At 52.4% G+C, this 20,793-nt stretch overlaps 1 protein-coding gene across 8 annotated transcripts in view; it reads left to right on the top strand.

The window, feature by feature from the left end:
• Positions 1–20,793, top strand: part of NOS1AP (nitric oxide synthase 1 adaptor protein) — a 39,701-nt gene that overhangs the window by 9,132 nt on the left and 9,776 nt on the right. For 3 of the 8 annotated variants that reach the window (XM_056497668.1, XM_056497665.1, XM_056497671.1), the window contains exons 2-8: positions 1,524–1,595; positions 16,268–16,360; positions 16,736–16,794; positions 17,302–17,410; positions 17,902–18,043; positions 19,028–19,167; positions 19,647–19,814. In XM_056497668.1, the coding sequence (XP_056353643.1) occupies positions 1,524–1,595; positions 16,268–16,360; positions 16,736–16,794; positions 17,302–17,410; positions 17,902–18,043; positions 19,028–19,167; positions 19,647–19,814 (783 nt within the window). Of the gene's footprint in view, positions 1–1,523; positions 1,596–16,267; positions 16,361–16,720; positions 16,795–17,301; positions 17,411–17,901; positions 18,044–19,027; positions 19,168–19,646; positions 19,815–20,793 lie in introns of all 8 variants that reach the window. The other 5 variants (XM_056497664.1, XM_056497663.1, XM_056497670.1 and 2 more) reach the window with 3 other exon arrangements.

Genomic DNA, 20,793 nt, shown 5'->3' with positions numbered 1-20,793 from the left:
TGGGAATAGCTGGAAGCACAGGGGCTTCCTCTGGCTGTCCTTCTCCTCCTCCAGGGTAAGAATCCTGCTTCCCCTGTGGTCCCTGGCAGGAAAGTGCTGTGGGAAGGCTTGGAGGGAGTCCAGCAGGGATGTTTGCCTGGCAGAGCAGGATGGGGAAAGGCTCCTTCCTTAGGTGCTGCATGGGGACTGCAGCTTCAGGGCTCCAGCTGCCTCTGCCCTCCTCCTCAGCTCCTGATTTTCACTGATGGTTTCCCCCACCTCAGAAAAAGGGGTGTGTTGGTGTCTGAGATGGCCTGTCACTGTGCAGGGGGTGTGACAGGGTTCCTCCCAGGGCTGTGCTCTCAGCAGGGCAGCGAGGGGCTGTAATTCCCATTACATAAGGCACGGCACGTGGTGGCCACGCCAGCTGTTTGGGGGTTATTTTTATATCCTGCCTCTGCACATCTCCTCTCAGCACCCTGCTGGCCACTGGGCACCTGCTCTGTGTGTCCCCAGGCTGCAGCTGTGTGCCTGGGGATGGGTGTGGGGGGCCAGCAGGGAGCTGAAAACACAAACAAGGGGCTCCCTGAGCTCCTGTCCCACACACACAGCCCTGCATCCTCTGCCCTGTGCCATCCCTCCTTGGAGATGCCAATCCCAGTCTCCAGACCCCACCAGAACCCCTCTCAGCATCCTCTGCCTGAGCTGGGTGCAGACTCTGGGGTGGGTGCTGCTGCTGGGAGCAGCCACCTGGGCTGCCATGGTGCCAGCAGAGGTGGTGGCCCCTGGTGCAGGGCACGTAGCCCTGCTGGGTTTGGTGCCCACACTGTGCTGCCCAGGGTTACGTCAGCCCTGCTGTGAGATGAAGCGTGGGAGCACAGAGGGCCAGTCAATAGCTTTTCTCCCCACTACACGTTTTTAGTGCTCAGCATTGACTCTTCATGGCTTGTCTGTCTTCTGATCCTTCTTCAGAACCTGCCCTCTTGCATTTTATGTTTTAAAAAGGGTTTTGTTCCTGTCTCTCCGTGCTGGGTGGCGGTGGCGCTGCCTTTGGTCCCCTTTGAATAGCAAAGCAGCTCCTTTATTCTGCAGGCTTGGCCTGGAGGCTCAGCATTCCTGCAAAAGCAGCCACAGCTTTGGCAGGGCTGCAGTGAAATAATGGAGGGCCTGTCACAGGACAGGTTGGCCCGGCTATTTTAGGGATATTCCAATATCCAGGTCTGTAATGGATGACTCACTGCAACCGAGGGGATATTTGCTTATACCTGTGTGCTTTGATCATGGCCTAGATGAGTGAGTCCTGCTGGCCTGATGGCTGAAGTGATTTTACTGCTAGAAAAAGGGGTTTTTGGCAGCTTGCAGTGCTGTGGGGAGCGAGCAGCTTCATGGCTGGAGGCGGGCAGGGATTCAGGAGCAGCAGGAAAAACACTGCTGGTTCCCCAGAAGTGACCCTGGGCACCCTGTGTGGGTACCAGAGGCCAAGGTGGGGCCAGGGGCTTTGCAGGGCTGCAGGAGCTGGGCTGAAATCCTTTCTTTCCTTGCAGTACATCGGGAGCCTGGATGTGCCCCGGCCAAACAGCCGCGTGGAGATCGTCACGGCCATGCGGCGCATCAGGGTGAGTGGCACCTGCTCCTTCTGATTGTGGCACCTGCTCCTTCCAGTGTGGCACCCTGACCCTTCCCATTGTGGCACCTGCTTCTTCCCAGTGTGGCACCCTGTTCCTTCCCAGTGTGGCACCTGCTCCTTCTGATTGTGGCACCTGCTCCTTCCAGTGTGGCACCTGCTTCTTCCCAGTGTGGCACCTGCCCCTCCTGATTGTGGCACCTGCTCCTTCCAGTGTGGCACCTGCTCCTTCCCAGTGTGGCACCTGCTTCTTCCCAGTGTGGCACCTGCCCCTCCTGATTGTGGCACCTGCTCCTTCCAGTGTGGCACCTGCTCCTTCTGATTGTGGCACCCTGCTCCTTCCCACTGTGGCCATCCTGCCCCCCATTGTGGCCATCCTGCCCCTTCCCAGTGTGCCCATCCTGCTCCTTCCCACTGTGGCCATCCTGCTCCTTCCCACTGTGCCCATCCTGCTCCTTCCCACTGTGCCCATCCTGCCCCTTCCCACTGTGCCCACCCTGCCCCTTCCCACTGTGCCCCCATCCTGCCCCTTCCCACTGTGCCCCCATCCTGCCCCTTCCCAGTGTGCCCATCCTGCCCCTTCCCACTGTGGCCACCCTGCCCCTTCCCAGTGTGCCCATCCTGCCCCTTCCCAGTGTGGCCACCCTGCTCCTTCCCCTTCCCCATCCAAATCCCAGTGCCTGTGCCTCTCCTCCACCTGCGTCTGCAGTTTTTCCTTGCTCCATTCCTGTCCTCCAGCATTTTCACAACTCTGTGTGTCCCTGCCTGTGCCAGCTGGAGAGGCTCAGTGTGGCACAGTCCTGTTGGCAGCACAGAACAGGCTGCCTGTGCAAGGGTTTTAGGGATTTTTGGTGCTTGTGAAGGAGTTTGAGCAGCATGGGAGTCGGGGTGCTGCCTGGCAGAGGCAGCAGTTAGTGCTAAATGGCAGTGTGCAAATGGAGGTGCTGGGCTGGCCAGCAGTGAGCTTGTTTAGCAGTGAGTAGGTCAGGGGGTGTCAGCTGCTAATGAAGTCATCTGGCTTCCCAAAATACTTCTAGCCAGGATATGGGACACCCTTGCTGTACAATGCCTGGCCAGCAGCCAGGAGAGGAGTTTTTCTGCTGCTGTGCTGCCCAGCCTGTGGCCAGCAGGGCTGCAAGGTGTGCAGAGGGGCTGGGAGGGCAGCACACCCCACATGGGCAGCACACCCCATGTGCACCCCAAGGCTCACTGCCCCAGCTGAACAGAGCAGCAGCTTGCTGCTCTGCAGCCCTGGGGCTGGGCTGGCCCTCGGCTGCTCTGTGCCCATGGTGGCTTGGGGTGTCCTTGGGCCACAGCAGGGAGTGTCCCTGTCCTCCAGGGGTGGCTCTGTCCTGGGAGCAGCACCTGGAGCCTTGCAGGGATGTGGGGTGAGGGAGGAGCTGTTCTGCTGCTCCCTTGGGATCCCATAAGCACAGAGCTCCTGCATTCTCCTGCTGTAATCCCATTTTCTCTTTCACCAGAGGAGCAGAGGAGTCTCACATCCCAAGGGGAGGAGCACCACATACAAAGGACAGACATTTCAAGGCTCTTCTGTTTCCAACTTTCAGTGTGTAAATATTTTGTGGGCTTTCCTCAACAGCTTTCCCACTTGCTGTCCTCCCTGTGGGGTTAATGATGGCATTAGGTTTGCTCTCCTTGTGTCCAAAGTTTGGGATGGAACCACTGTTATGTCACTTCATTGCCCTCCAAGAAAAGACTTTTGAACCAATGCACCTCCAGCCCCAAAAATCACAGAGCTTCCACCTCAGTGTGGAAGGACTGGCACAACTCTGAGGCCTCAAAAAACAATAAAAATAAATAAGAACACCAAAACATCCTTGTTTCCCAGGAATGCACCTCCCAGAGCACAGCTACCCTTCTGCTTTAAGGCACAGCATAATCCCAAATACTGGCATTATGGGGAAACCAGAGGCAGGAAAAAATTTATTTAGGCACAGAAAGCAAGCTCCTGCAGACCACTGATGGCCTATAAATAATAAATATAAAAGTAAATATAATTATATAATAGAATAGAATAGAATATATACAATATAATATATACAATATAATATAATATATACAATATAATATGCACAATATAATACAATATAATGATATAAATATATTATATAAAATATAAATATATATTAATAATATAATATATTTTATAATAAAAATAAATACAGTAGACCTCTTCCCAGGGCTTGTTTCCTGGGCAAGCACTGGGGCTTCTGTGAGTTCAACTGGCTCCTGTCTTCTCCTCATCCCAAGCAGGGTGACCCAGCCCATGTTGCTTCATGCCCTGAATTGCTGCAGTAGGTTGGATTTCTCTCCTGGTTCTGTCTCCAGCAACCAAAAAATTTCAAAAATTTAAAAAAAAAAATTAAAAATAAATTACAATGACAACTGTATATTTTTTACAAATGTAAATTCCTGCAAATGCTTTCCTCCCCATTCCCCTGGCATGTCTCCAGGGCAGCCAGCACTGCCTGGCTGGGGCTTGGTGCCTGGTTCTGGAGAATTTGGAATCAGCCCTTTTGGATTGCTGAGTGCAGCTTTCATCCAGGATTTTTTATTTTTTTGGAGCCAGAAATCCCATCTAGGCACTTCTTAAAAGCTGGAAGTCTTCTGCAAGGCTGTTTCTGGGAAGTGTCCAGCTGGGTTTTGCAGGCTCAAAACAGGGAGGCATTCCAAGCACTTGAAAATCTTGCTCCTCTACACCTCCCACTCTGTCAGGTACATCTGATTTTGTGGGACTTGTGCTGCTTTGCATAGCTGAGCTCAAATTTAGCCAAATTGGCAAAATTGCTGAATTTCTACGAGCTTGTGTAAAGCAAGATTTCCCATCCTCTGCAGGGCACAGGTGCAGTTGGGCTGGTGTGAAAATTGGTGTGTTATTGGTGTAGAGCTCCTAGTGTAACTCTGAGCTCCTTCAATTGGAATATTTCTCTATTTCTCAGCTCTCCCTGCTCCTGCTGTGGTGGGTTCTTAGAAGCCATTTACAGCAATGCCTTCCTTGTTCTTTTCTTCTTTTCTCTCCCTGTGCATGGAGCACATTTGGGTGCCTGGGACAGCCCATCCCTGTCTGTCTGTCTGTCTGTCTGTCTGTCTGTGAGGACCAGCACAGTGAGAGCTGGAGCTGCTCATGCTTTGGCCACCTGAGCCATGGCACTTGGTGCAATTATTGATGAGCTAATGGCTTGATGTGGTTACCAAGATGAGCAAGATTATGTTGTGTTGGATCTGGGAGGAGCTGAAAGGATGTCTGTAATAATTTCAGTTGCTCTGACAGGCACAACAAAGGGGTGAAGCCTTGCATTTCTCCTGGCATCACCAGTGCCACTTAGTGTCATAATAAAACAGTGGCTAGTCTGGTATTGCTGCCATGGAATGGGATCTCCTCCTGTGGTTAGTGTTTCATCAGTCAACTGGTTGAATTAGTCTTTTGTCCAGGACTGCCCAGGTTTCCAGGAGAGCTGCTCCAAGTCATGGTAAGCTCATTGCCTCTGAGCTCCCAGCAATGCCCTGTCCACGAGTTCTCTGCCAAACCTGGCACAGCAGCTGCCCAAAACAGGGTGGGGTGGCCAGGCTGGGGCAGGAAGGAGCAGGGATGGACAGCTGGATGTGTGGAACCAGTGAGGATGAAGGAAACCATGACCAGGAGGTTTGGGGAAGCTGCTGAGCCAGGAGGTGCTGCCATGTGTGCTGTGCCCTGTGCCTCTTGTGTCTCAGCACTCCTGTTCTGGGCCAGTGTCCTTGGCCTTGTCCTTTTTTTTTTTCCTTTATTTTTTCCCTTTTTTTTCTTTTTTTTCCTTTTTTTTTTTGCCCAGAAAGGAAAGATTTGTTGCACACTCTTTCTCCCAGGCATGAGTGGATTCAGCCTGGCTGTGGAGGCAGGGAGGTCAGCAGCCTGTTCTGGGAGATTTGGGGTGGGGTTGGCACTGGTGGCTGCTGTTTGTGGGGGTTTGTAGAGGTCCTGCAGCAGCAGCATCCTTTGCTAGCCCTTCCTTTGGTGATGGCCTGAGCCTCAGGCTTGCACAGACCTCTGCTGAAGGTGTCACTGTGGGAAAAGGCTGTGGTCAGTGTCACACCCCCAGCTCGGTGCACAGCAGCCCCACCATCTCACCAAGAGGGTCAGGCTCTTCTGCTGCTGGGAGATTGCAGGTGGAGATATTTGCCTGCACTTCCTTGTGCATTTTAGAGTGAATTTCTGACTCTGGTTAATAAGCTCCTGGCTGGCTGGGAGGTTGATGATGAGAGAGGTGTGCTGAGGTTTGGCTGGTTTCAGGCTCTCAGCAGTGCTGGGCAGTGCAGTGCAGAGCTGAACCCTCTCCCTCAGTTTGTGGCTCCTCTCACCCTTGGCACTGCTTTTATTTGGAGGTTTTTCCCCTTTGTATTTACTACAACATGGAATTTTCATGAGTTTTTTAACAAATCAGTGCTTTCATCAGTTTTCTGCCTCCATGGCAACGTTTTACTCTTGGGATGGAGTGGGACCAAATGCTCCCTGGTGCTGAGTGCTGGTGCTGCATGGGCCTGAGCAGCAGCCTTGTTCTGGGCAGCCACATCTTCCAGCAGGCTTGAGAGACAACTCCTCACTCTTGCTCCATGGCTAAAGGGAGATAAACCCAGGAAAAGGAGACCAAGGGGTTAATAAAGCTGATAAGCAGGGGTCCAGCAATATTTAGCATCCATTTTATGGGTGAGAGCCTAAGGCACAGGGAGGCTGTGACTTGTCAGACTCATTCCACATCCCTGTGCAGGGAACTGGGCTGAATTCAAGTCAGACCAAACTGAAACCAGCTTTGAATGCCAGTCCTGTGTCTGATCCTTTCTGCTCTTGTGCTTCCTCAAAGGCCAGGGAGCCTTTAATTTAATCTGTTGTGGTGTTCTCTGCAGCATCACCTCAGCACAGAGACAAAAGCCTGGGGCTGCAGCCTTCCAAAAGAAATGCCACGTGCCCCAGATTCTTCCCTGCTAAAATTAATTCTTGGTGGTTTTGGCTCGGTGCAGCAGGAAGGGATGCTGAGCCCTGGGGAGGCACAGAGCCTGCAGCAAGGGGAGAGGGATTTGGGGTGTCCAGAAAGGAGAGAGGGATTTGGGGTGTCCAGAAGGGGGAGAGTGGGATTTGGGATGTCCAGAAAGGGCAGAGGGATTTTGGGGTATCCAGCAAGGGGAGAGGGATTTGGGGTGTCCAGAAAGGGGAAAGGGGGATTTGGGGTGTCCAGAAAGGAGAGAGGGATTTGGGGTGTCCAGAAAGGGGAGAAGGATTTTGGGTGTCCAGAAAGGGCAGAGGGATTTTGGGGTATCCAGAAAGGAGAGGGATTTGGGATGTCCAGTAAGAGGAGAAGGATTTGGGGTGTCCAGAAAGCACAGAAGGATTCTTAATCTGTGGCTTGGTTTTCAGCAGTGGGAGTGTAACCTGAGAGGGAAAAATCCCAACCAAAGCAGTTCCCAGTGGTGGAACTGCTGCTCTGTTCCAGCAGAAGCTGCAGAAGCCAGCCTGAAATGTGCATTTGCCACAGGAAACTTCAGCAGAGATGGTTAAATTTCAGCTTAATCCTTTCACAGGAAGCAGCCTGACCTGTGCTGTTTTAGTGTTGTTGTTGGATTGCAGCAGAGATATGCATCTGAGAGAGCCACCTCTTTCTTTTCCTCTCCAAGGCCTCCAGTTTTGTTTTAGCATTTTGCTCCAGTCACATTTTCTTACTCCCTCTTAACATGATGGATGGGACTGGTCTGGACTCCTTCAAACATTCCCTGATCCTTGGCAGCTTGGGGGATGTGTGTGTATCTCCAGCACAAAGAGGACATCTGTGCTGACCTCTGCTTACATGCTAAGGAATCCACTTTATCTGAAAGGAGCAGAGAAATCCAGAATAATTGCCCAAAGCTGTGAAAAAAGCCTGTCCTGCTGTGGTCTGAGTGGATCAAACTTCAGCTCCCACCAGTTGATTTTGTGCATCAAAATCAGAGCCTTTGATGTGAGGAAGCTCTTCCCAAATCCCCAAGTTTGGGCTGTGGACAAGTGCCCACTGAGCCTGCTCTGTGGAAAAACCAAATTATCCACAGAGAGTTTGTTTTGACCTCTGGGATGTGGGAGGCTGGGGAAGCTGCCTTGTGTTCTTGGTGATGTTTTCTGTTTCTCCTTTGAAGTGGGTGATAAAGCAGAAGTTCTGCAGGGATGGGTTGTACTGGGAGTGATTTTGGGGGTTTGAGGTAATGTCACCTTCCTGTTTTGCTGCACGTGTCCCCACAGTGTCCTTTGGACTGGGGTGACACCTTGCACTGCCTCCAGGGTCTTGTTAGGATACATTTCTGCATCTTGGCAGATGCAGCCTCTGTTCCTTTTTCCTGTGAGAGGCTGCTTGGCCAATGCCATATAAAATCATCCTGAAATGAGCAGATGCCAGATTCCTGCACACTTGGCCTGGATAGCAAATACTTTTTTTTTTTTTTTTTTCTTTTTTTTTTTCTCCCCCAGCCCTGCATAGAAATGAGCATTGCTGTGCTCTCCTGGCTGGGGTTTCCTGGAAGCACAGTGGCATTCTGTCCTCTGTCTCTCATTGCTTCATCTGGGGCTCTGCTGCTGAGGTGCATTTCTAACTTCTTCTTTTCTAACTCCACCTCAAATCTTGGTACTTTTATTACCTGGAAATTTTTTTTTCTATAAGTCTGTCTGAATCTTTTGAAGGACATTATTCTTGTTGCCTTTAACACGTTAGAATTTAGTGAATGGGTTTTAATACCTGCATTAGTTATGGTTTAAATAGGAACTGTGAAGCAAGAGTGATATGAATAATCACCTCTTTTCTCCATTGCAACCCAGAAACATTGCTGAGCACTGCCAGCATCTAAAGAGCCCCACAGGGCTGGCTTGTTTCTGATGCACCAAGCGTTTAGTGCTGCTGCTCATTCATTCTTTATTAATTGTCTGAATTTCATCATCGCTGATTTAGTTACAGAATTGCCTTCCTTGGCGTGGCACTGCTTCTCTGCCTGCCTATTCTCATTTGCCATCCCAACTGGTCTTACTCAAGCTTTTTATGCAACAGTGGGAGAGCAGTAAAAAAAAAATACCGAAATAAATTCTGTATTTCACAACTTGGGGCATAAATACCAGTGTGATTTGGCTGGCTTTGCTGAGCTGACACCTTCCTGAAGTGCTGTGTGGGGATGTTCTGAGGGTGCCCTTGCTGTATCACCTGCCCTCAGGGTGGGTTTGGGGGGGCTTTGTGCTCCTCTGCAGTGTCAGCCCTGCCTTTGACCCTTCCATGTGGGCAGGGGTTTACCTCAGCTGCCTTGAAAAAGCTCATTTTGAACACAGGAATTTTGTTTTCCTTCTCAGGTGGAGGCTGGACGTTGCTCAGTGCTGGGGTCCCCGAGGCAGAGAGGGGCAGGAGTTGATCGGGGATTATTGTGAAGGGCTGAGCTGCTGCAGTGCTGCTGTTCAAGCCAAGCTGGGTCTAGCAATGAGCTCAAACCCACTCTGGGCTGGAAGAGCAGAGGCAATTCCAGGATCTGGCAGCTCCTTCCCTTCTTCAAAGGGTGCTTGCACCGAACAGCTCTGCTGCCCCTGCCTGCACAGGTCAAACCAACATGTCTAATTAAAAATACCACAAATTCCAGGCAGACGTGGGCTTCCCAAGGAATGCTCCTCTGCTTCTTCTAGCAGCAGGTGGTGGATGTGGGCACGTGCCCAGCTGTGAGGAGCAGGGTGGGAGCAGATGCACACAGAGCCCGCCCTTGTTTTCCTGGGCTGCAGGAAGCAGCTCCCAGCCCGCTGTTATTGTGATAACCAGTTTGACCAGTATCCCACAGGCACCCACACACCAGTTCATTCACACCCCAGCAGGGATGGCAGCATGTGGAGCCATGTGCTGTGCTGCTAGCCCTCCCTTGGCTTGCTGGAAGGAAAGTGTTTTTTGGGAGGTGTTTCAGAGCTGGGGGATAGAGGGTCTGCACTGACCTGCCTGAGAGATGCTGCTTTCCCAGCTCCCACCTGGAGCTGCCACTGGATATTCCAGGCTGGAGGAGAAATGGTATGGCTGGGCTGGAAAGAAAGCCCCACCTTTGTGTCCTGAGCTTGGTGTTGGTCAAGTGACAAGTTGAGCAGTGACAGTGGCACTGGGACCCATCCATCCATGGTGGATGGAACTGAGGGATGTGCTCCTGCATCCCTCATGGCACAGTGATGCTGCTGCTGCTGGGCCTCTTCTGAACCTCTGATTGAAAAGTGGTTTTTTTTTAAACACCCTGAGAGGTATGGAATGCCTGAGGATTTCTTGGTAAGGGAGGTAAATCATCTTGCAAATGGAAGTCTTCAAAAGAAGGGCTTGGCATAAGTTGCTGCCTGTTCTCAGTTTAACCCTGTGACTGGTATTGATTTAATTCTTACCAGTTCTGATTTAATTCTTACCAGTTCTGATTTCTCTGAGCTTCCTGTGAGGCTGCTTCTCCTGCAGATGGCTGGTGAGTGTGTCCCAGTTTGCCACCTCAACTTGTGAAACTCGGAGGCAGCGAGGGGAGGCTGGAGGAAGCGGATGGAGGAGGAAATAGCAACCCGAGCAGAAGGCATTTATTGTGAAGTATTGGATGTTATTGGAAAACATATTTTGTGTGATGGATGGGTATGCTGCAATCCTGGGGTGGTTTTGAAGCAGCAACCTTAACTTTGCTCTGCTGCTCTCACCACATGGGTATTTTTAGCCCGATTCCCATTTATACCCATCGGTATAAATGAGAATAAACAACCATCACAGACGGGTACCGAAATTAAACCTGAAGTTGGATGGGAAAATAGGCACTGACCTTGTCAGTGCAAACCAAAATCATATCTATTTCAGACAAACACACGTACCTCAGAGCTGCATTTCCCATATGTGCAAATGCAAACTCCAAGGAGCTGAGGCAGAGTTTTAAAAAGCATCATTGAGCCCAAGAACAAGCATCCAGTACTTCATTATTCCTCCTCTCTTCCAAATTGCTGTGGCCTTAAACTGAGGTCCAGCTCGTGCCAAAAGCCACCAGCAATGGGGTGTAGGCAGGAGGGCAGGGGAAATTAAATCCTGAGGAGTAGCTTAAACCCAAACTGCCAGGACCCATCCCTGGTGCAAGTGTGAGTGCCACGAGCTGGTTTTGTCCTCAGCTTTGGTGACAGGAGCAGGGAGCCCAAGCAAAGTGGCCACACTGAGAAGATCCCCACATTTCCCTCCTTTTCACATCTTTTTGTCTGCCAGCTGCTGGAGGGAGCAGGGAGGTGCTGCTGGCATCCATCCCATGGCAAGTGCCCTCTCATGTGTGCAGCATGGGCAGATTGAGAGATGCTCAGAGGAACTGGGGTGCAATGGGGTCCCACACTGAAGGGTGGGATCAGACACAGCACTTTGGTAGGATGGCTTAAAGCAGTGTTTTAACAACTGGTTTCAGTCCATTTATTGCTGATCTCATCAGCAGGCTAAGCAGGAATTTCAGTGTGCTTCCCTCCAGCAAGCCTGAGTCCCCTGAGTGCAGCCCAGAGGAGAGGACTGTCAGATATACTCTGAAGCTGTTCAGAAATTCCTTTTGGATGAAGCAATGTGCTCTCCTGGGAGGTGCCCTGCTTCCCAGCCACATCATCCCCTGACACCTGCAGCTGTGCTGGCAGGGCTGTTCTGTTTTGGGGGCAGCAGCAGGGAGGGATGGAAGGATGGAAGAATGGGTGCTCCATGCCTGGGGAGCCCTGGCAGGATCTGGCTCTCTGCTGCCCTGGCAGGGCTGTTCTGTTTTGGGGGCAGCAGCAGGGAGGGAGGGAGGGATGGATGGATGGATGGATGGATGGATGGATGGATGGATGGATGGATGGATGCTCCATGCCTGGGGAGCCCTGGCAGGATCTGGCTCTCTGCTGCCCTGGCAGGGCTGTTCTGTTTTGGGGGCAGCAGCAGGGAGGGAGGGAGGGATGGATGGATGGATGGATGGATGGATGGATGGATGGATGGTGGATGGATGGATGGATGGATGATGGATGGATGGATGGATGGATGGATGATGGATGCTCCATGCCTGGGGAGCCCTGGCAGGACTCTGGCTCTCTGCTGCCCTGCTCCCTGCCTGGACACCACACAGTACCACAGCTCACATGGTTGTGGACTCTCCTGCTCTGCAGGGCTGCTTCTGGCCAGCTTGTGCTACTTCTTAGATCCAAAGCCATATTTATAACCATTCCCTCTCTCCAGTGCTCTTTTCTTTCAGGCTGAGAGGCACACTTCTCCAGTTACCCAGAAGGAAAAAGGAAGGCATGGGTGGTGTGGCTGCAGTCTGCTCCTGGTGCTTTGGCACCGAGCTCTGGGTGTGGGTTACCCACAGAGGGCTCAGTGCTGCCTTCCTGCTCCTCCTGCTTTCCCTGCCCAGCCCCAGCATGGCTTGGCACCCCTGGCCAGGCAAAAAGAGCCTTTCCCTGGCAGGTTCCCCTTCCCACAGGTGGTTCCTGAGTCCCTGCAGGGCACTGGGGCTGGTGCCATTTCTTTGTGGGGCTCAGCACAGCGAAATCCTGGCGCCCTGTGCAGAGCTGGGTTTGCCACTCCTCCCAGTTAGGGCTGTCAGGATCCCAGCAAGGCTTCCCAGGCTCCCCTCCTGGGAAGCTGCTGGCCATGTCTGAGCTTTGCTGTCACTCCCCATGATTTCAGCAGCAGGAACTGGGAGCTGTGTGCCTCCCCCAGCCGTGCATTCCTGGCGCCGTGGAGCCTGTGCCCACTGAGCTCAGCCCAGCCTGTCATTCTCTAATAAGTTAATTCTTCATCAGGAGCACAGGCCCGGCCTGACCCGGGGTTAAAGTCTAACTCAGGAGGGATTTTATGAGCCAGCTGCAGGAGGAGCTGCCAGGGGAGCTGGGGGTGCTGCCAGCAGCTCTGCATCCAGCACAGCTGCCCCGAGGTACCCCACTTTGCCCACAGTCCCATGGCCTTGCTGCAGGAACTCACAGAAATTCAGCTTTTTGGCAAAAACTGCATCCTCTTCTGTGCCTTTTCTTATGGCAGGTTTTCATCCCCTGCCTCCCAGGCAAGCAGAGCAGCAGTGAGTTTTGTGGGAATTGCTTTTTCCCTGTTAATTGAATTCTCAGAACACTGCTCTCTTCCCAATACAAGGTGCAAGCTAGTAACCTTTTCCTCTTTTTCTTTTTTTTTTAATTTTTTTGAGTTGGGAGTTTTTGAGTTTTGAGAGGGTGTATGGGGATGGGGGCAGCTCACTACTTCCTTTTAAAAACTATTCTGTTTATTTGTATAAAAAATTCCTGGTACCTTCCCTTACTTACTAGTGGGCAGCTTTAAATTGTACCTGAGGCAGTTTAGACGGGCTGGAATGAAATGAGGGCGTTTTTATTCAGGTTAACATTTTTCAGATGCTTGTGAATGTGGGGGATGATGGATGTAGAAAGACATCATCTCTCCTCCTCGGTGCCTGACCTTGGGTTTCAAGTTTTCTCACACTTCTGCTGTGTGGAAACAGCCCCATAGGGATGAGGAGCATCTTTCTAGGGATGCTGAGTTTTCCCTGCTTTTCACACATTGGATTCATACATAATTTTACTCCAAGCTGACAGGGTTACATGCGCTCTCCATTAAGGAACATATGTTCCTCAGCTCTCCAGAAAGGGCACTTTTAATACTCTGCCAGTAGGAATGATGCATGCACCAGCTGCCTTCTTTTCCTTCCAAAGTTATTGAAATACTGAACTCTGTACAAAAGACAGATGTTGAAAATAGACTCCCACTAACCCAAGGTCGATGGGAAGGCTCCCATGCTCTGGTGGAGTGGATGTTTCTCTTCCATTTAAAAAGATGAATTTTTTTTTTTTTTTTTTTTTTTTTTTTTTTTGTTCTGTCAGGATACTTAAGGGATAATCTTTATTCACTTGGATTTTATGAGTGATCTTGTACTTCTTTTGCATTACTGAGGCCACATTTGCTTTTTTTTCTCAAATAGTTGCAGGGCACTTTAATTGTTGTATCTCAGATGTCCATTTTCAGTCTTTGCTCAAAAATTTTAATTTTTCAGTAGGAGACAGACAGTGGAGCTGTGCAAATCCAGGAAGAGATGATTTTGTTGATTTTCTGTTTTCTGTGCATTTCCCTGAAATTAATCTTTCTCTTTCTTCTGGCGTTGCCACATTACTATAAACAAGAATTAATGTAATTAACCCAAGCTTGTAGTATTATTAGAGATATTTAAAGGTCCAGAAACATACCCAAGATGGGCAGAATGCCTGGGTTGGAGGCTAAGAAAGCTCTTCTGTTACGGCATTTAATTGGTTATCAGCAGTACAGTGAAATTCTGCATGGTGTGAAACCAAAGGGGATCATGGCAATGCTGTGCAAATCCTCTTTCCTTTCTTGATGTCAAGCTGGATAATTATTTCTGTATCAGTTCTTTATGAAGCTGTAGGCTGGGATTCAGCTCTCCAAGACAGAGCCATGGGTAAGCTGAGCTCATCACGTTTGAAATGTGTTTTTTCTCCTCAGGCAGTCCCCACATCCCAGTGCAGTGCCCAGAGAGTGCAGGGTGAATTGCTGCCACCCAGCTCCCAAATACAGAGAATTCCTCCTGCACATCTTTGGGAATGCAGGATGTACTCCCAGCATTGGGTGGCAGTGGAAACATGTGGGTTTCCTTTCCTTGTAGCTGCTTGTTTTGGGTGCAGCAGCACTGGCTCCTAGAGTCCCTTTGGTGGCATTTCCAGCCCTGCCATCATCACTCTGCTCTCCTCCCAGCTCAAATCCCAACGCTTTGCAGCCCTCTTTGTTCTGCAGCAGAAGGGGGAATGTTGACAGGCATGGGCAGATCTCTGTCATCACAAACAGCTCCAAGCCAGGGAGGTCCTGATCTTTTTTCAGAAATATTCTTCCATGGCCCCCTTAAGTAAAGGGGTTTGGGTTCACCCTCTGCAGTCTCTGGGGCTTAGAGGAACTCCACAAAGCTGACACTTCCTTAGACCAAACTAGGAAGCCCCTCAAAAGCAGCAATAAAAAAAAAAACCCACCAGACTAAAATAGTCTGTCTTACCCCGAGATGTTTTTCTCTCTTCCAAGCTCACATCAATTAGCACTTGGGGTAGCCCATAGCAGAAACTCCCCAGCACCAGGAGCTCCAAAATGCAACTGGATGTGTATGATCAGTGATTGTCAGGACCAATAAATCAGGCATCAGCACCCAAGGTGCCATACAGTCACCCTGGGTGCTGCAGAGAGCTCCCAGATCAGCCTGCAGCTCCTGGAAAATCACATGCAGAGCCTCAGAAAGGACTGGGTGAATTAGTCCAAGGCTGTCAGGCCAAAGCTCATCTTTTCAGGGCTAAATCAAGACATTTCTGTAGTGTTAGGTGCCAGGCACTGGTATAGTGTCCTGACAGGACACAAAGAAAGGGGTTTGGAATGCAGTGATGGGGATGGCACTGGGAAGCCCACAGAGGGGGGTTCCTTGGTGAGACCCTTCTCCCTGAGGAATAAACCATGCCAGCAGCACGTGGGGCTGTGCTGGGGGCTCTGAGCCTCACCACAGCCACGGTGGGAGCCTGAGCTCTGCTTTCTGCAGCCCATCAGAATGGCTTCAGCCCCAGTGTGGGTGGGTTTGTGTGGTCAGTGCTTGGGGCAGGGCAGAGCTGTGCTCCCCACGCTGTTTTCCAAACCTTCTGAACCTCCCATCCCCTGCAGCCACTTCAAAAGGCATTGAGGAATTGTGCTCTCAGTCTTTTATCATCTGATCACAGGTCAGGGCCAGCAGCTTTCTGTGCCTGCTGGCTCTGGCTGCCAGAGCCAATGCATCACTGAGGCTGGGAATGTCACAGGCAGGGCAGCACTGCTCTGCAGGGACACTGCCAGAGGGATGAGAGGAGAGATGCACCCCCTGTGCCTTGGGAGGGCCAGGGCAGGGTGCAGGGGTCAGACAGGGGGTCTGTCCCCATGGCTGTGCACGGTGGCACCAGCAGATCAGGTGCCTGATGTGGCTGCACCTGTGGAAAGCAGTCATGGGACTCCTCAGAAACCCCACAGCAGGGTCAGCCCAAATGACTTTATCAACCCACTCCTCCGCCAGCCTTCTCCCTGCTTGGAACACTCTAAATGCCAAACTGGGGGATTTGGGGGGAATCTCATTCTCTTCCCAGGCCAGAGCAGAGCTCTGTGTTTAGTCCCTGATCTTTGGAAGTTGCTGTTGGTATTTTTTCCTGTCTGGTGACTTCTAATTTCATTATCCCATCTCCCCTGGAGGGGTTCACAGGATCCTCAGCAATCATCTTCAGTTTTATACTGAGCCCAAAAATACCCAACTCAAGATGCCATTTCACTTTCCAGGGCTCAGCAATGGCCACGAGCCAGGCTGCAGATCCCTGGGGGCTGGCAGGGCTGGGGGGGTGGTGATCCCTCTCTGGGGGGGCCTCTGAAACACAAGCTAACATTCCCAGCAGCATCCTGAAGTGGGGAAAGCATTATCCACATCCAGGGGCTGGATTGTTTCCGAGTGTGTTCCTCCAGATGCTGAGCAAGGCAAAAAGACCCCTTGTCCTGACCTGGCATGGATGTACAGGCTGATGTGGGGCCAGGAAAACCTGTCCCTGTCCCTCTTCATCCCTCCCTGGGGCTGTCCTGGCACAGGACGGCTCATTCAGGTGTTTTCTCCCATCTCCTGCAGTATGAGTTTAAAGCCAAGAATATCAAGAAGAAGAAGGTGAACCTCATCGTGTCGGTGGATGGTGTGAAGGTCATTCTGAAGAAGAAGAAGAAGGTAGGCAGCACTGGTCCCTGGGGCAGCAGTGCCTCAGCAGCAGAACCCCTCCCCTCCTGCTGCAGCATCCTTGAATTCCTGGGAAGCCCTGGTGGGCTGGGAGAGGGAGGGATGGGCTGGGGTCAGCCTGGTGTGAGTCACGTTCCTGCAGGGTGGCTGAGCCAGTCCTGGTGTGCTGCAGATGAGGCTGGGGGTCCTGTGGGAGGTGATGTGGGCTGTGGCCGGTCCCCAGTAGCACCCAACCCTCAGCAAAGGGTTGCAGGGGAGCAGCAGCACAGCTGTGATGACAAAAGCTTCCCCAGCATGTCTCCCTGCCCTGTCCCTGTTCTCAAGGACAGCATCTGACGTACTCATTTGCAGCTTCTTTCATTGCAGAAAAGAGAATGGGCCTGGGACGAGAACAAAATGCTCGTCATGCATGATCCCATCTACAGGTAAGGCTGTGGGGTGGGGGCAGAGGCTGGAGTGGCTCTGATGTGCCCCTTGCCCACACCACACCACACCAGCTGGGCACTGGAGAGCTGTCCTGTGCAGGGCAGCTCATGGGGCTGCCCAAAATCGCCAGCTCTCCTCCTCCATCTTGTTCCCAAAAGCCAAGAGCAGGGTGTGTCTGTCCCAGGGAGGCCAAACTGGAGTGAGAGAGGCCCCCAGCCATGCTGGGGAGGGGGTAGCAGGCAGGCTGTCCCCAGGGGCTGAGCAGAGAAGTCCCGTGCTGCCTTTGCAAAATATTTGCTGCTGCTGAATCAGCAGGCAAATTTTCCCAGCTGAGGTAAAACCAGTGCCAAAAAATTTTGTGATGGGCTTTGGCAGGGATGTGCTGCAGAGATTGGGCATCTGCCAGCACCCTGTGCCATGGGAAGTATTGACTGTGGCCTTGGCAGTCTCCTAGGCACTTGGGTAATGTGTCTGCTTATATCCTGCCTTCCATTCTGTCTTTGCAGGATATTCTATGTATCTCATGACTCCCAGGACCTAAAGATCTTCAGCTACATTGCCAGGGATGGCTCTAGCAATGTCTTCAGATGCAACGTCTTCAAGTCCAAGAAGAAGGTAAAGATGCTGGACCCTGTCCTGGTGCACTCTGGGTGGAGCAGCTGGGGCAGGACCCCATGGCACTGCACTGGAGCTGCCAGCCCGGGGCATCCTGGGGGTCTGGGACCCTGTGACAGCACAGGGAGAGCTGTGCCAGGCTGGGGGGTCACCATGCAGAGGCAGCCCAGCTGAAGCTACATCTTTTCCTTTTCCTTTTCCTTTTCCTTTTCCTTTTCCTTTTCCTTTTCCTTTTCCTTTTCCTTTTCCTTTTCCTTTTCCTTGCCTTCTCTCTTCTCTTCTCTTCTCTTCTCTTCTCTTCTCTTCTCTTCTCTTCTCTTCTCTTCTCTTCTCTTCTCTTCTCTTCTCTTCTCTTCTCTTCTCTTCTCTTCTCTTCTCTTCTCTTCTCTTCTCCTCTCCTCTCCTCTCCTCTCCTCTCCTCTCCTCTCCTCTCCTCTCCTCTCCTCTCCTCTCCTCTCCTCTCCTCTCCTCTCCTCTCCTCTCCTCTCCAGAGCCAGGCCATGCGGATCGTGCGCACGGTGGGCCAGGCGTTCGAGGTGTGCCACAAGCTGAGCCTGCAGCACACGCAGCAGAACGCTGATGGCCAGGAGGATGCAGACAGTGAGAGGAATGGAGATGACCTGGATGTGCCAGGTACAGCTGGGGGGTGGCAGCTGTGGGTCACACCCCCAGGCAGTGGGTCTGCACGGCAGCCTGCCCTGCTGTGCTCCAGGCTCAGGCTGGGATCTGGCCCAGCAAGGAGCCTTCTCTAGGTGTTAGCCATGGTCTCTCAGACATGGCTCTTGCTGGGAGCCCATTAGCAGTGCCTGGGGCTCTGCTCTGTGCTTGGCTGCACACACTGCAAACATTCCCTCGCTGCTTCCGCACAGGGGCCCCCAGCACAGACCTTCCTCGTGTCCCCAGGCATGCCTGGCTCTGAGGCCAGCTCTCTGCAGCTCCCACAATGGACACAGCCCTGTTTGTGGTCTCCCAAAAAGCTGTCAGGGCTGCAGGCAGGCTGCAGACCCTGCTCCTTCTCAGCCCTGTGGGTACAGGGATGCCTGGCTGGGGCTGCTGGTCCAGCCCCATCACTCTGAGCTGTGCAGGGTCCCAAGGAGCAGCAGCTTTGCTCCTTGACTCCTGTGCTGGAGGGAGGCAGAAGTTTTAGGAGAGGTTAGTCAAACCCTTCCACTGGCAGGTCCTGCTGCCTGTCTCTGTATGGATTCCCTGCCCTGCCATGCCGTGGGCTGGATCCCCCCCATCCCAACAGCAGCAGCCTGCCTGAGCTGTGGTTTCCTGCTTGCCTCTGTGACCAGTTCTGTCCTGATGACCTAATCACGGGGCTGCCCTGGACCGGTCATTGTTTGGTTTTCCTCCACACAATGTCCCAGCCACGATATGCAGCTCCCTGGGGAATGCAGAGCATCTGTTTTTTGTTTTTCTTTCCCGTAATCTCTTGTTTACCTTTCTCCAGCTTTATCTGTGTTTTCTGTTCTCGGTGGCCCGTTTGTCCCACATCAGGGCTTTTGGCTGCCAGGTTTGGTGTGCTGGGCTGGGTGAGCCGTGTCTCTGTGCCTGGAGGGTGGGTGGGCATGGCCACTGTGGGTGCCACAGCCCTGCCCTGACCCTTTCCCACAGCCTGTCGCCTCTCAGGCGTGGAGAGAGCGGCTGCCTCTGCCGAGGAGACCGACATTGACGCCGTGGAGCTGCCGCTGCCCGGCGCCGACATCCTGGACTTCAGCCGCGGCGTCACCGACCTGGACGCCGTGGGCAAGGAGGTGGGTGCCACTGCTAGCCCAGCTGCCTGGGGGCTGTGACGTGCACCCCCAGGGCTCTGGGGTCAGGAGGGGGTTGTGCAGCATTCCCCAGCTCCCTGATCAAAGCTGTCTGCCGCTGCAGGGCTGCCCTTTGGCTGGGGCCCAGGGCGCTCCTGGAGAGCCGAGGCTCAGCTTTGTGCAGCCGCACGGAAAGGGTCTGGGGCAGAGCTGGGCTCCACCAAAAACACAAAAATAAAAGACTTTTTTGGTACAGTGGAAATTCCCATGCCTTTTCGGGAATTTTCTACAAAAGTGTTGGGGTTGTTGTTGAAACTGAAAAAAGTACTGTTTTCAAAGCACCCTCAGCAAAGCGTGCATTAGCTTTGAATGCAGCTGCTTCTTTTCTGGGTATTTTGGGCAGCTGCTCTGTGCCACAGCTCGTGTGTGGCTCTCTGAGGTGGGTACCAGGGGATCACACCTTCAGCACTGGTGTTTTGCAGAGCTGCCTCCACCCTGAGGATATCCTGACGGCGTCACCCAAGATGCTGCTGCCCTCATCTGCCCAGCTGCCCGACCTGGGAACACCCCTGTCTGCCCACCACCAGATGCAGCTTCTCCAGCAGCTCCTGCAGCAGCAGCAGCAGCAGACACAAGTGGCCGTGGCACAGGTTGTCCCCTCTGTTCTTTCCCAGGGGCAGTGGCAGGGCTGGGGCACACTGCTTGGCTCTGCTTGCCCCCAGGTGTGACTGGGGTGTGCCTGGGCAGCTCATTCTCCACGCAGCTATTTCTCATGGAAGCAGCTCTGGCTGCTGTATCCAGCTCATTACCTGAGCTTTACTTGTTCCCTGACCCTGCACAGAGCTCGCTGCAATTCACCAACTTCCTTTGTGGCCTGAGCTATGGGCTCCAGCAGCATTTCTGTGCTGCCCCCTGGCTTTGCTCCTCTCGCTTCAGTAAATCAGTATTTGTGGATCAGTTCTGGCTGAGCTGCTGCCTCCAGAGCCCACATGCCTTTTGGGGTCACAGGCTGCCAAGTTGTTTTCCCCTCTGGAAGAGAGATCTGCATCCTTGGGGAATCCTTTGTGTCTGTCCAAGTGTAGCGTTGCTCACAGTCCAAAAGGCTCCAAAGTGTCAGATATTGCACCCCTTGCTCTTGGCCTGGCTTCATGGAAAGTTGTAAATCCCAGTCCTTTGCCTGGTCTCCTGTCACTCCCAGGCTTGTTGTGCTTCAGCTCAGCTCTGCCAAGGGCACTGCTGTGCCACTTTGCTGGCCACACTGGGCCAGCTGGCACTGCCTCCTGGTCCCACCCGTGGGGGCAGGTGGCCCTGCAGCTGCAGCAGCAGCTCACAGCTTGGCAGGTACAGAGAGCTTCCTCTTCTTCCTCAAGGTCACTTTCTAGGCCATGGGAAAATAGCCTCTAGTGTTTGGTGGGGATATTTTTGTTTTCGAGTTATTTTTTAATTTTTTTTTTTGTTTAGTTGTAAATCTGTGCTTTTCTGGTCCCAGTCCAGTTGTAGGAGCCATAGGTGGGTGTCAGGAAGGGGTGCTGAGCCCAAGTGGCCCCCAGGTCACTGCTGCTCCCTTGTGCAGTGTACATTTCTGTATTCTCCTTGCTGAACACAGATCAGAGAGCTGCCCTGGGCAGG

This window comes from Oenanthe melanoleuca, chromosome 8 (assembly GCF_029582105.1).
Source record: "Oenanthe melanoleuca isolate GR-GAL-2019-014 chromosome 8, OMel1.0, whole genome shotgun sequence".
Taxonomy (NCBI): Eukaryota; Metazoa; Chordata; class Aves; order Passeriformes; family Muscicapidae; genus Oenanthe; species Oenanthe melanoleuca.
This window is presented reverse-complemented; position numbering and strand designations above follow the sequence as displayed.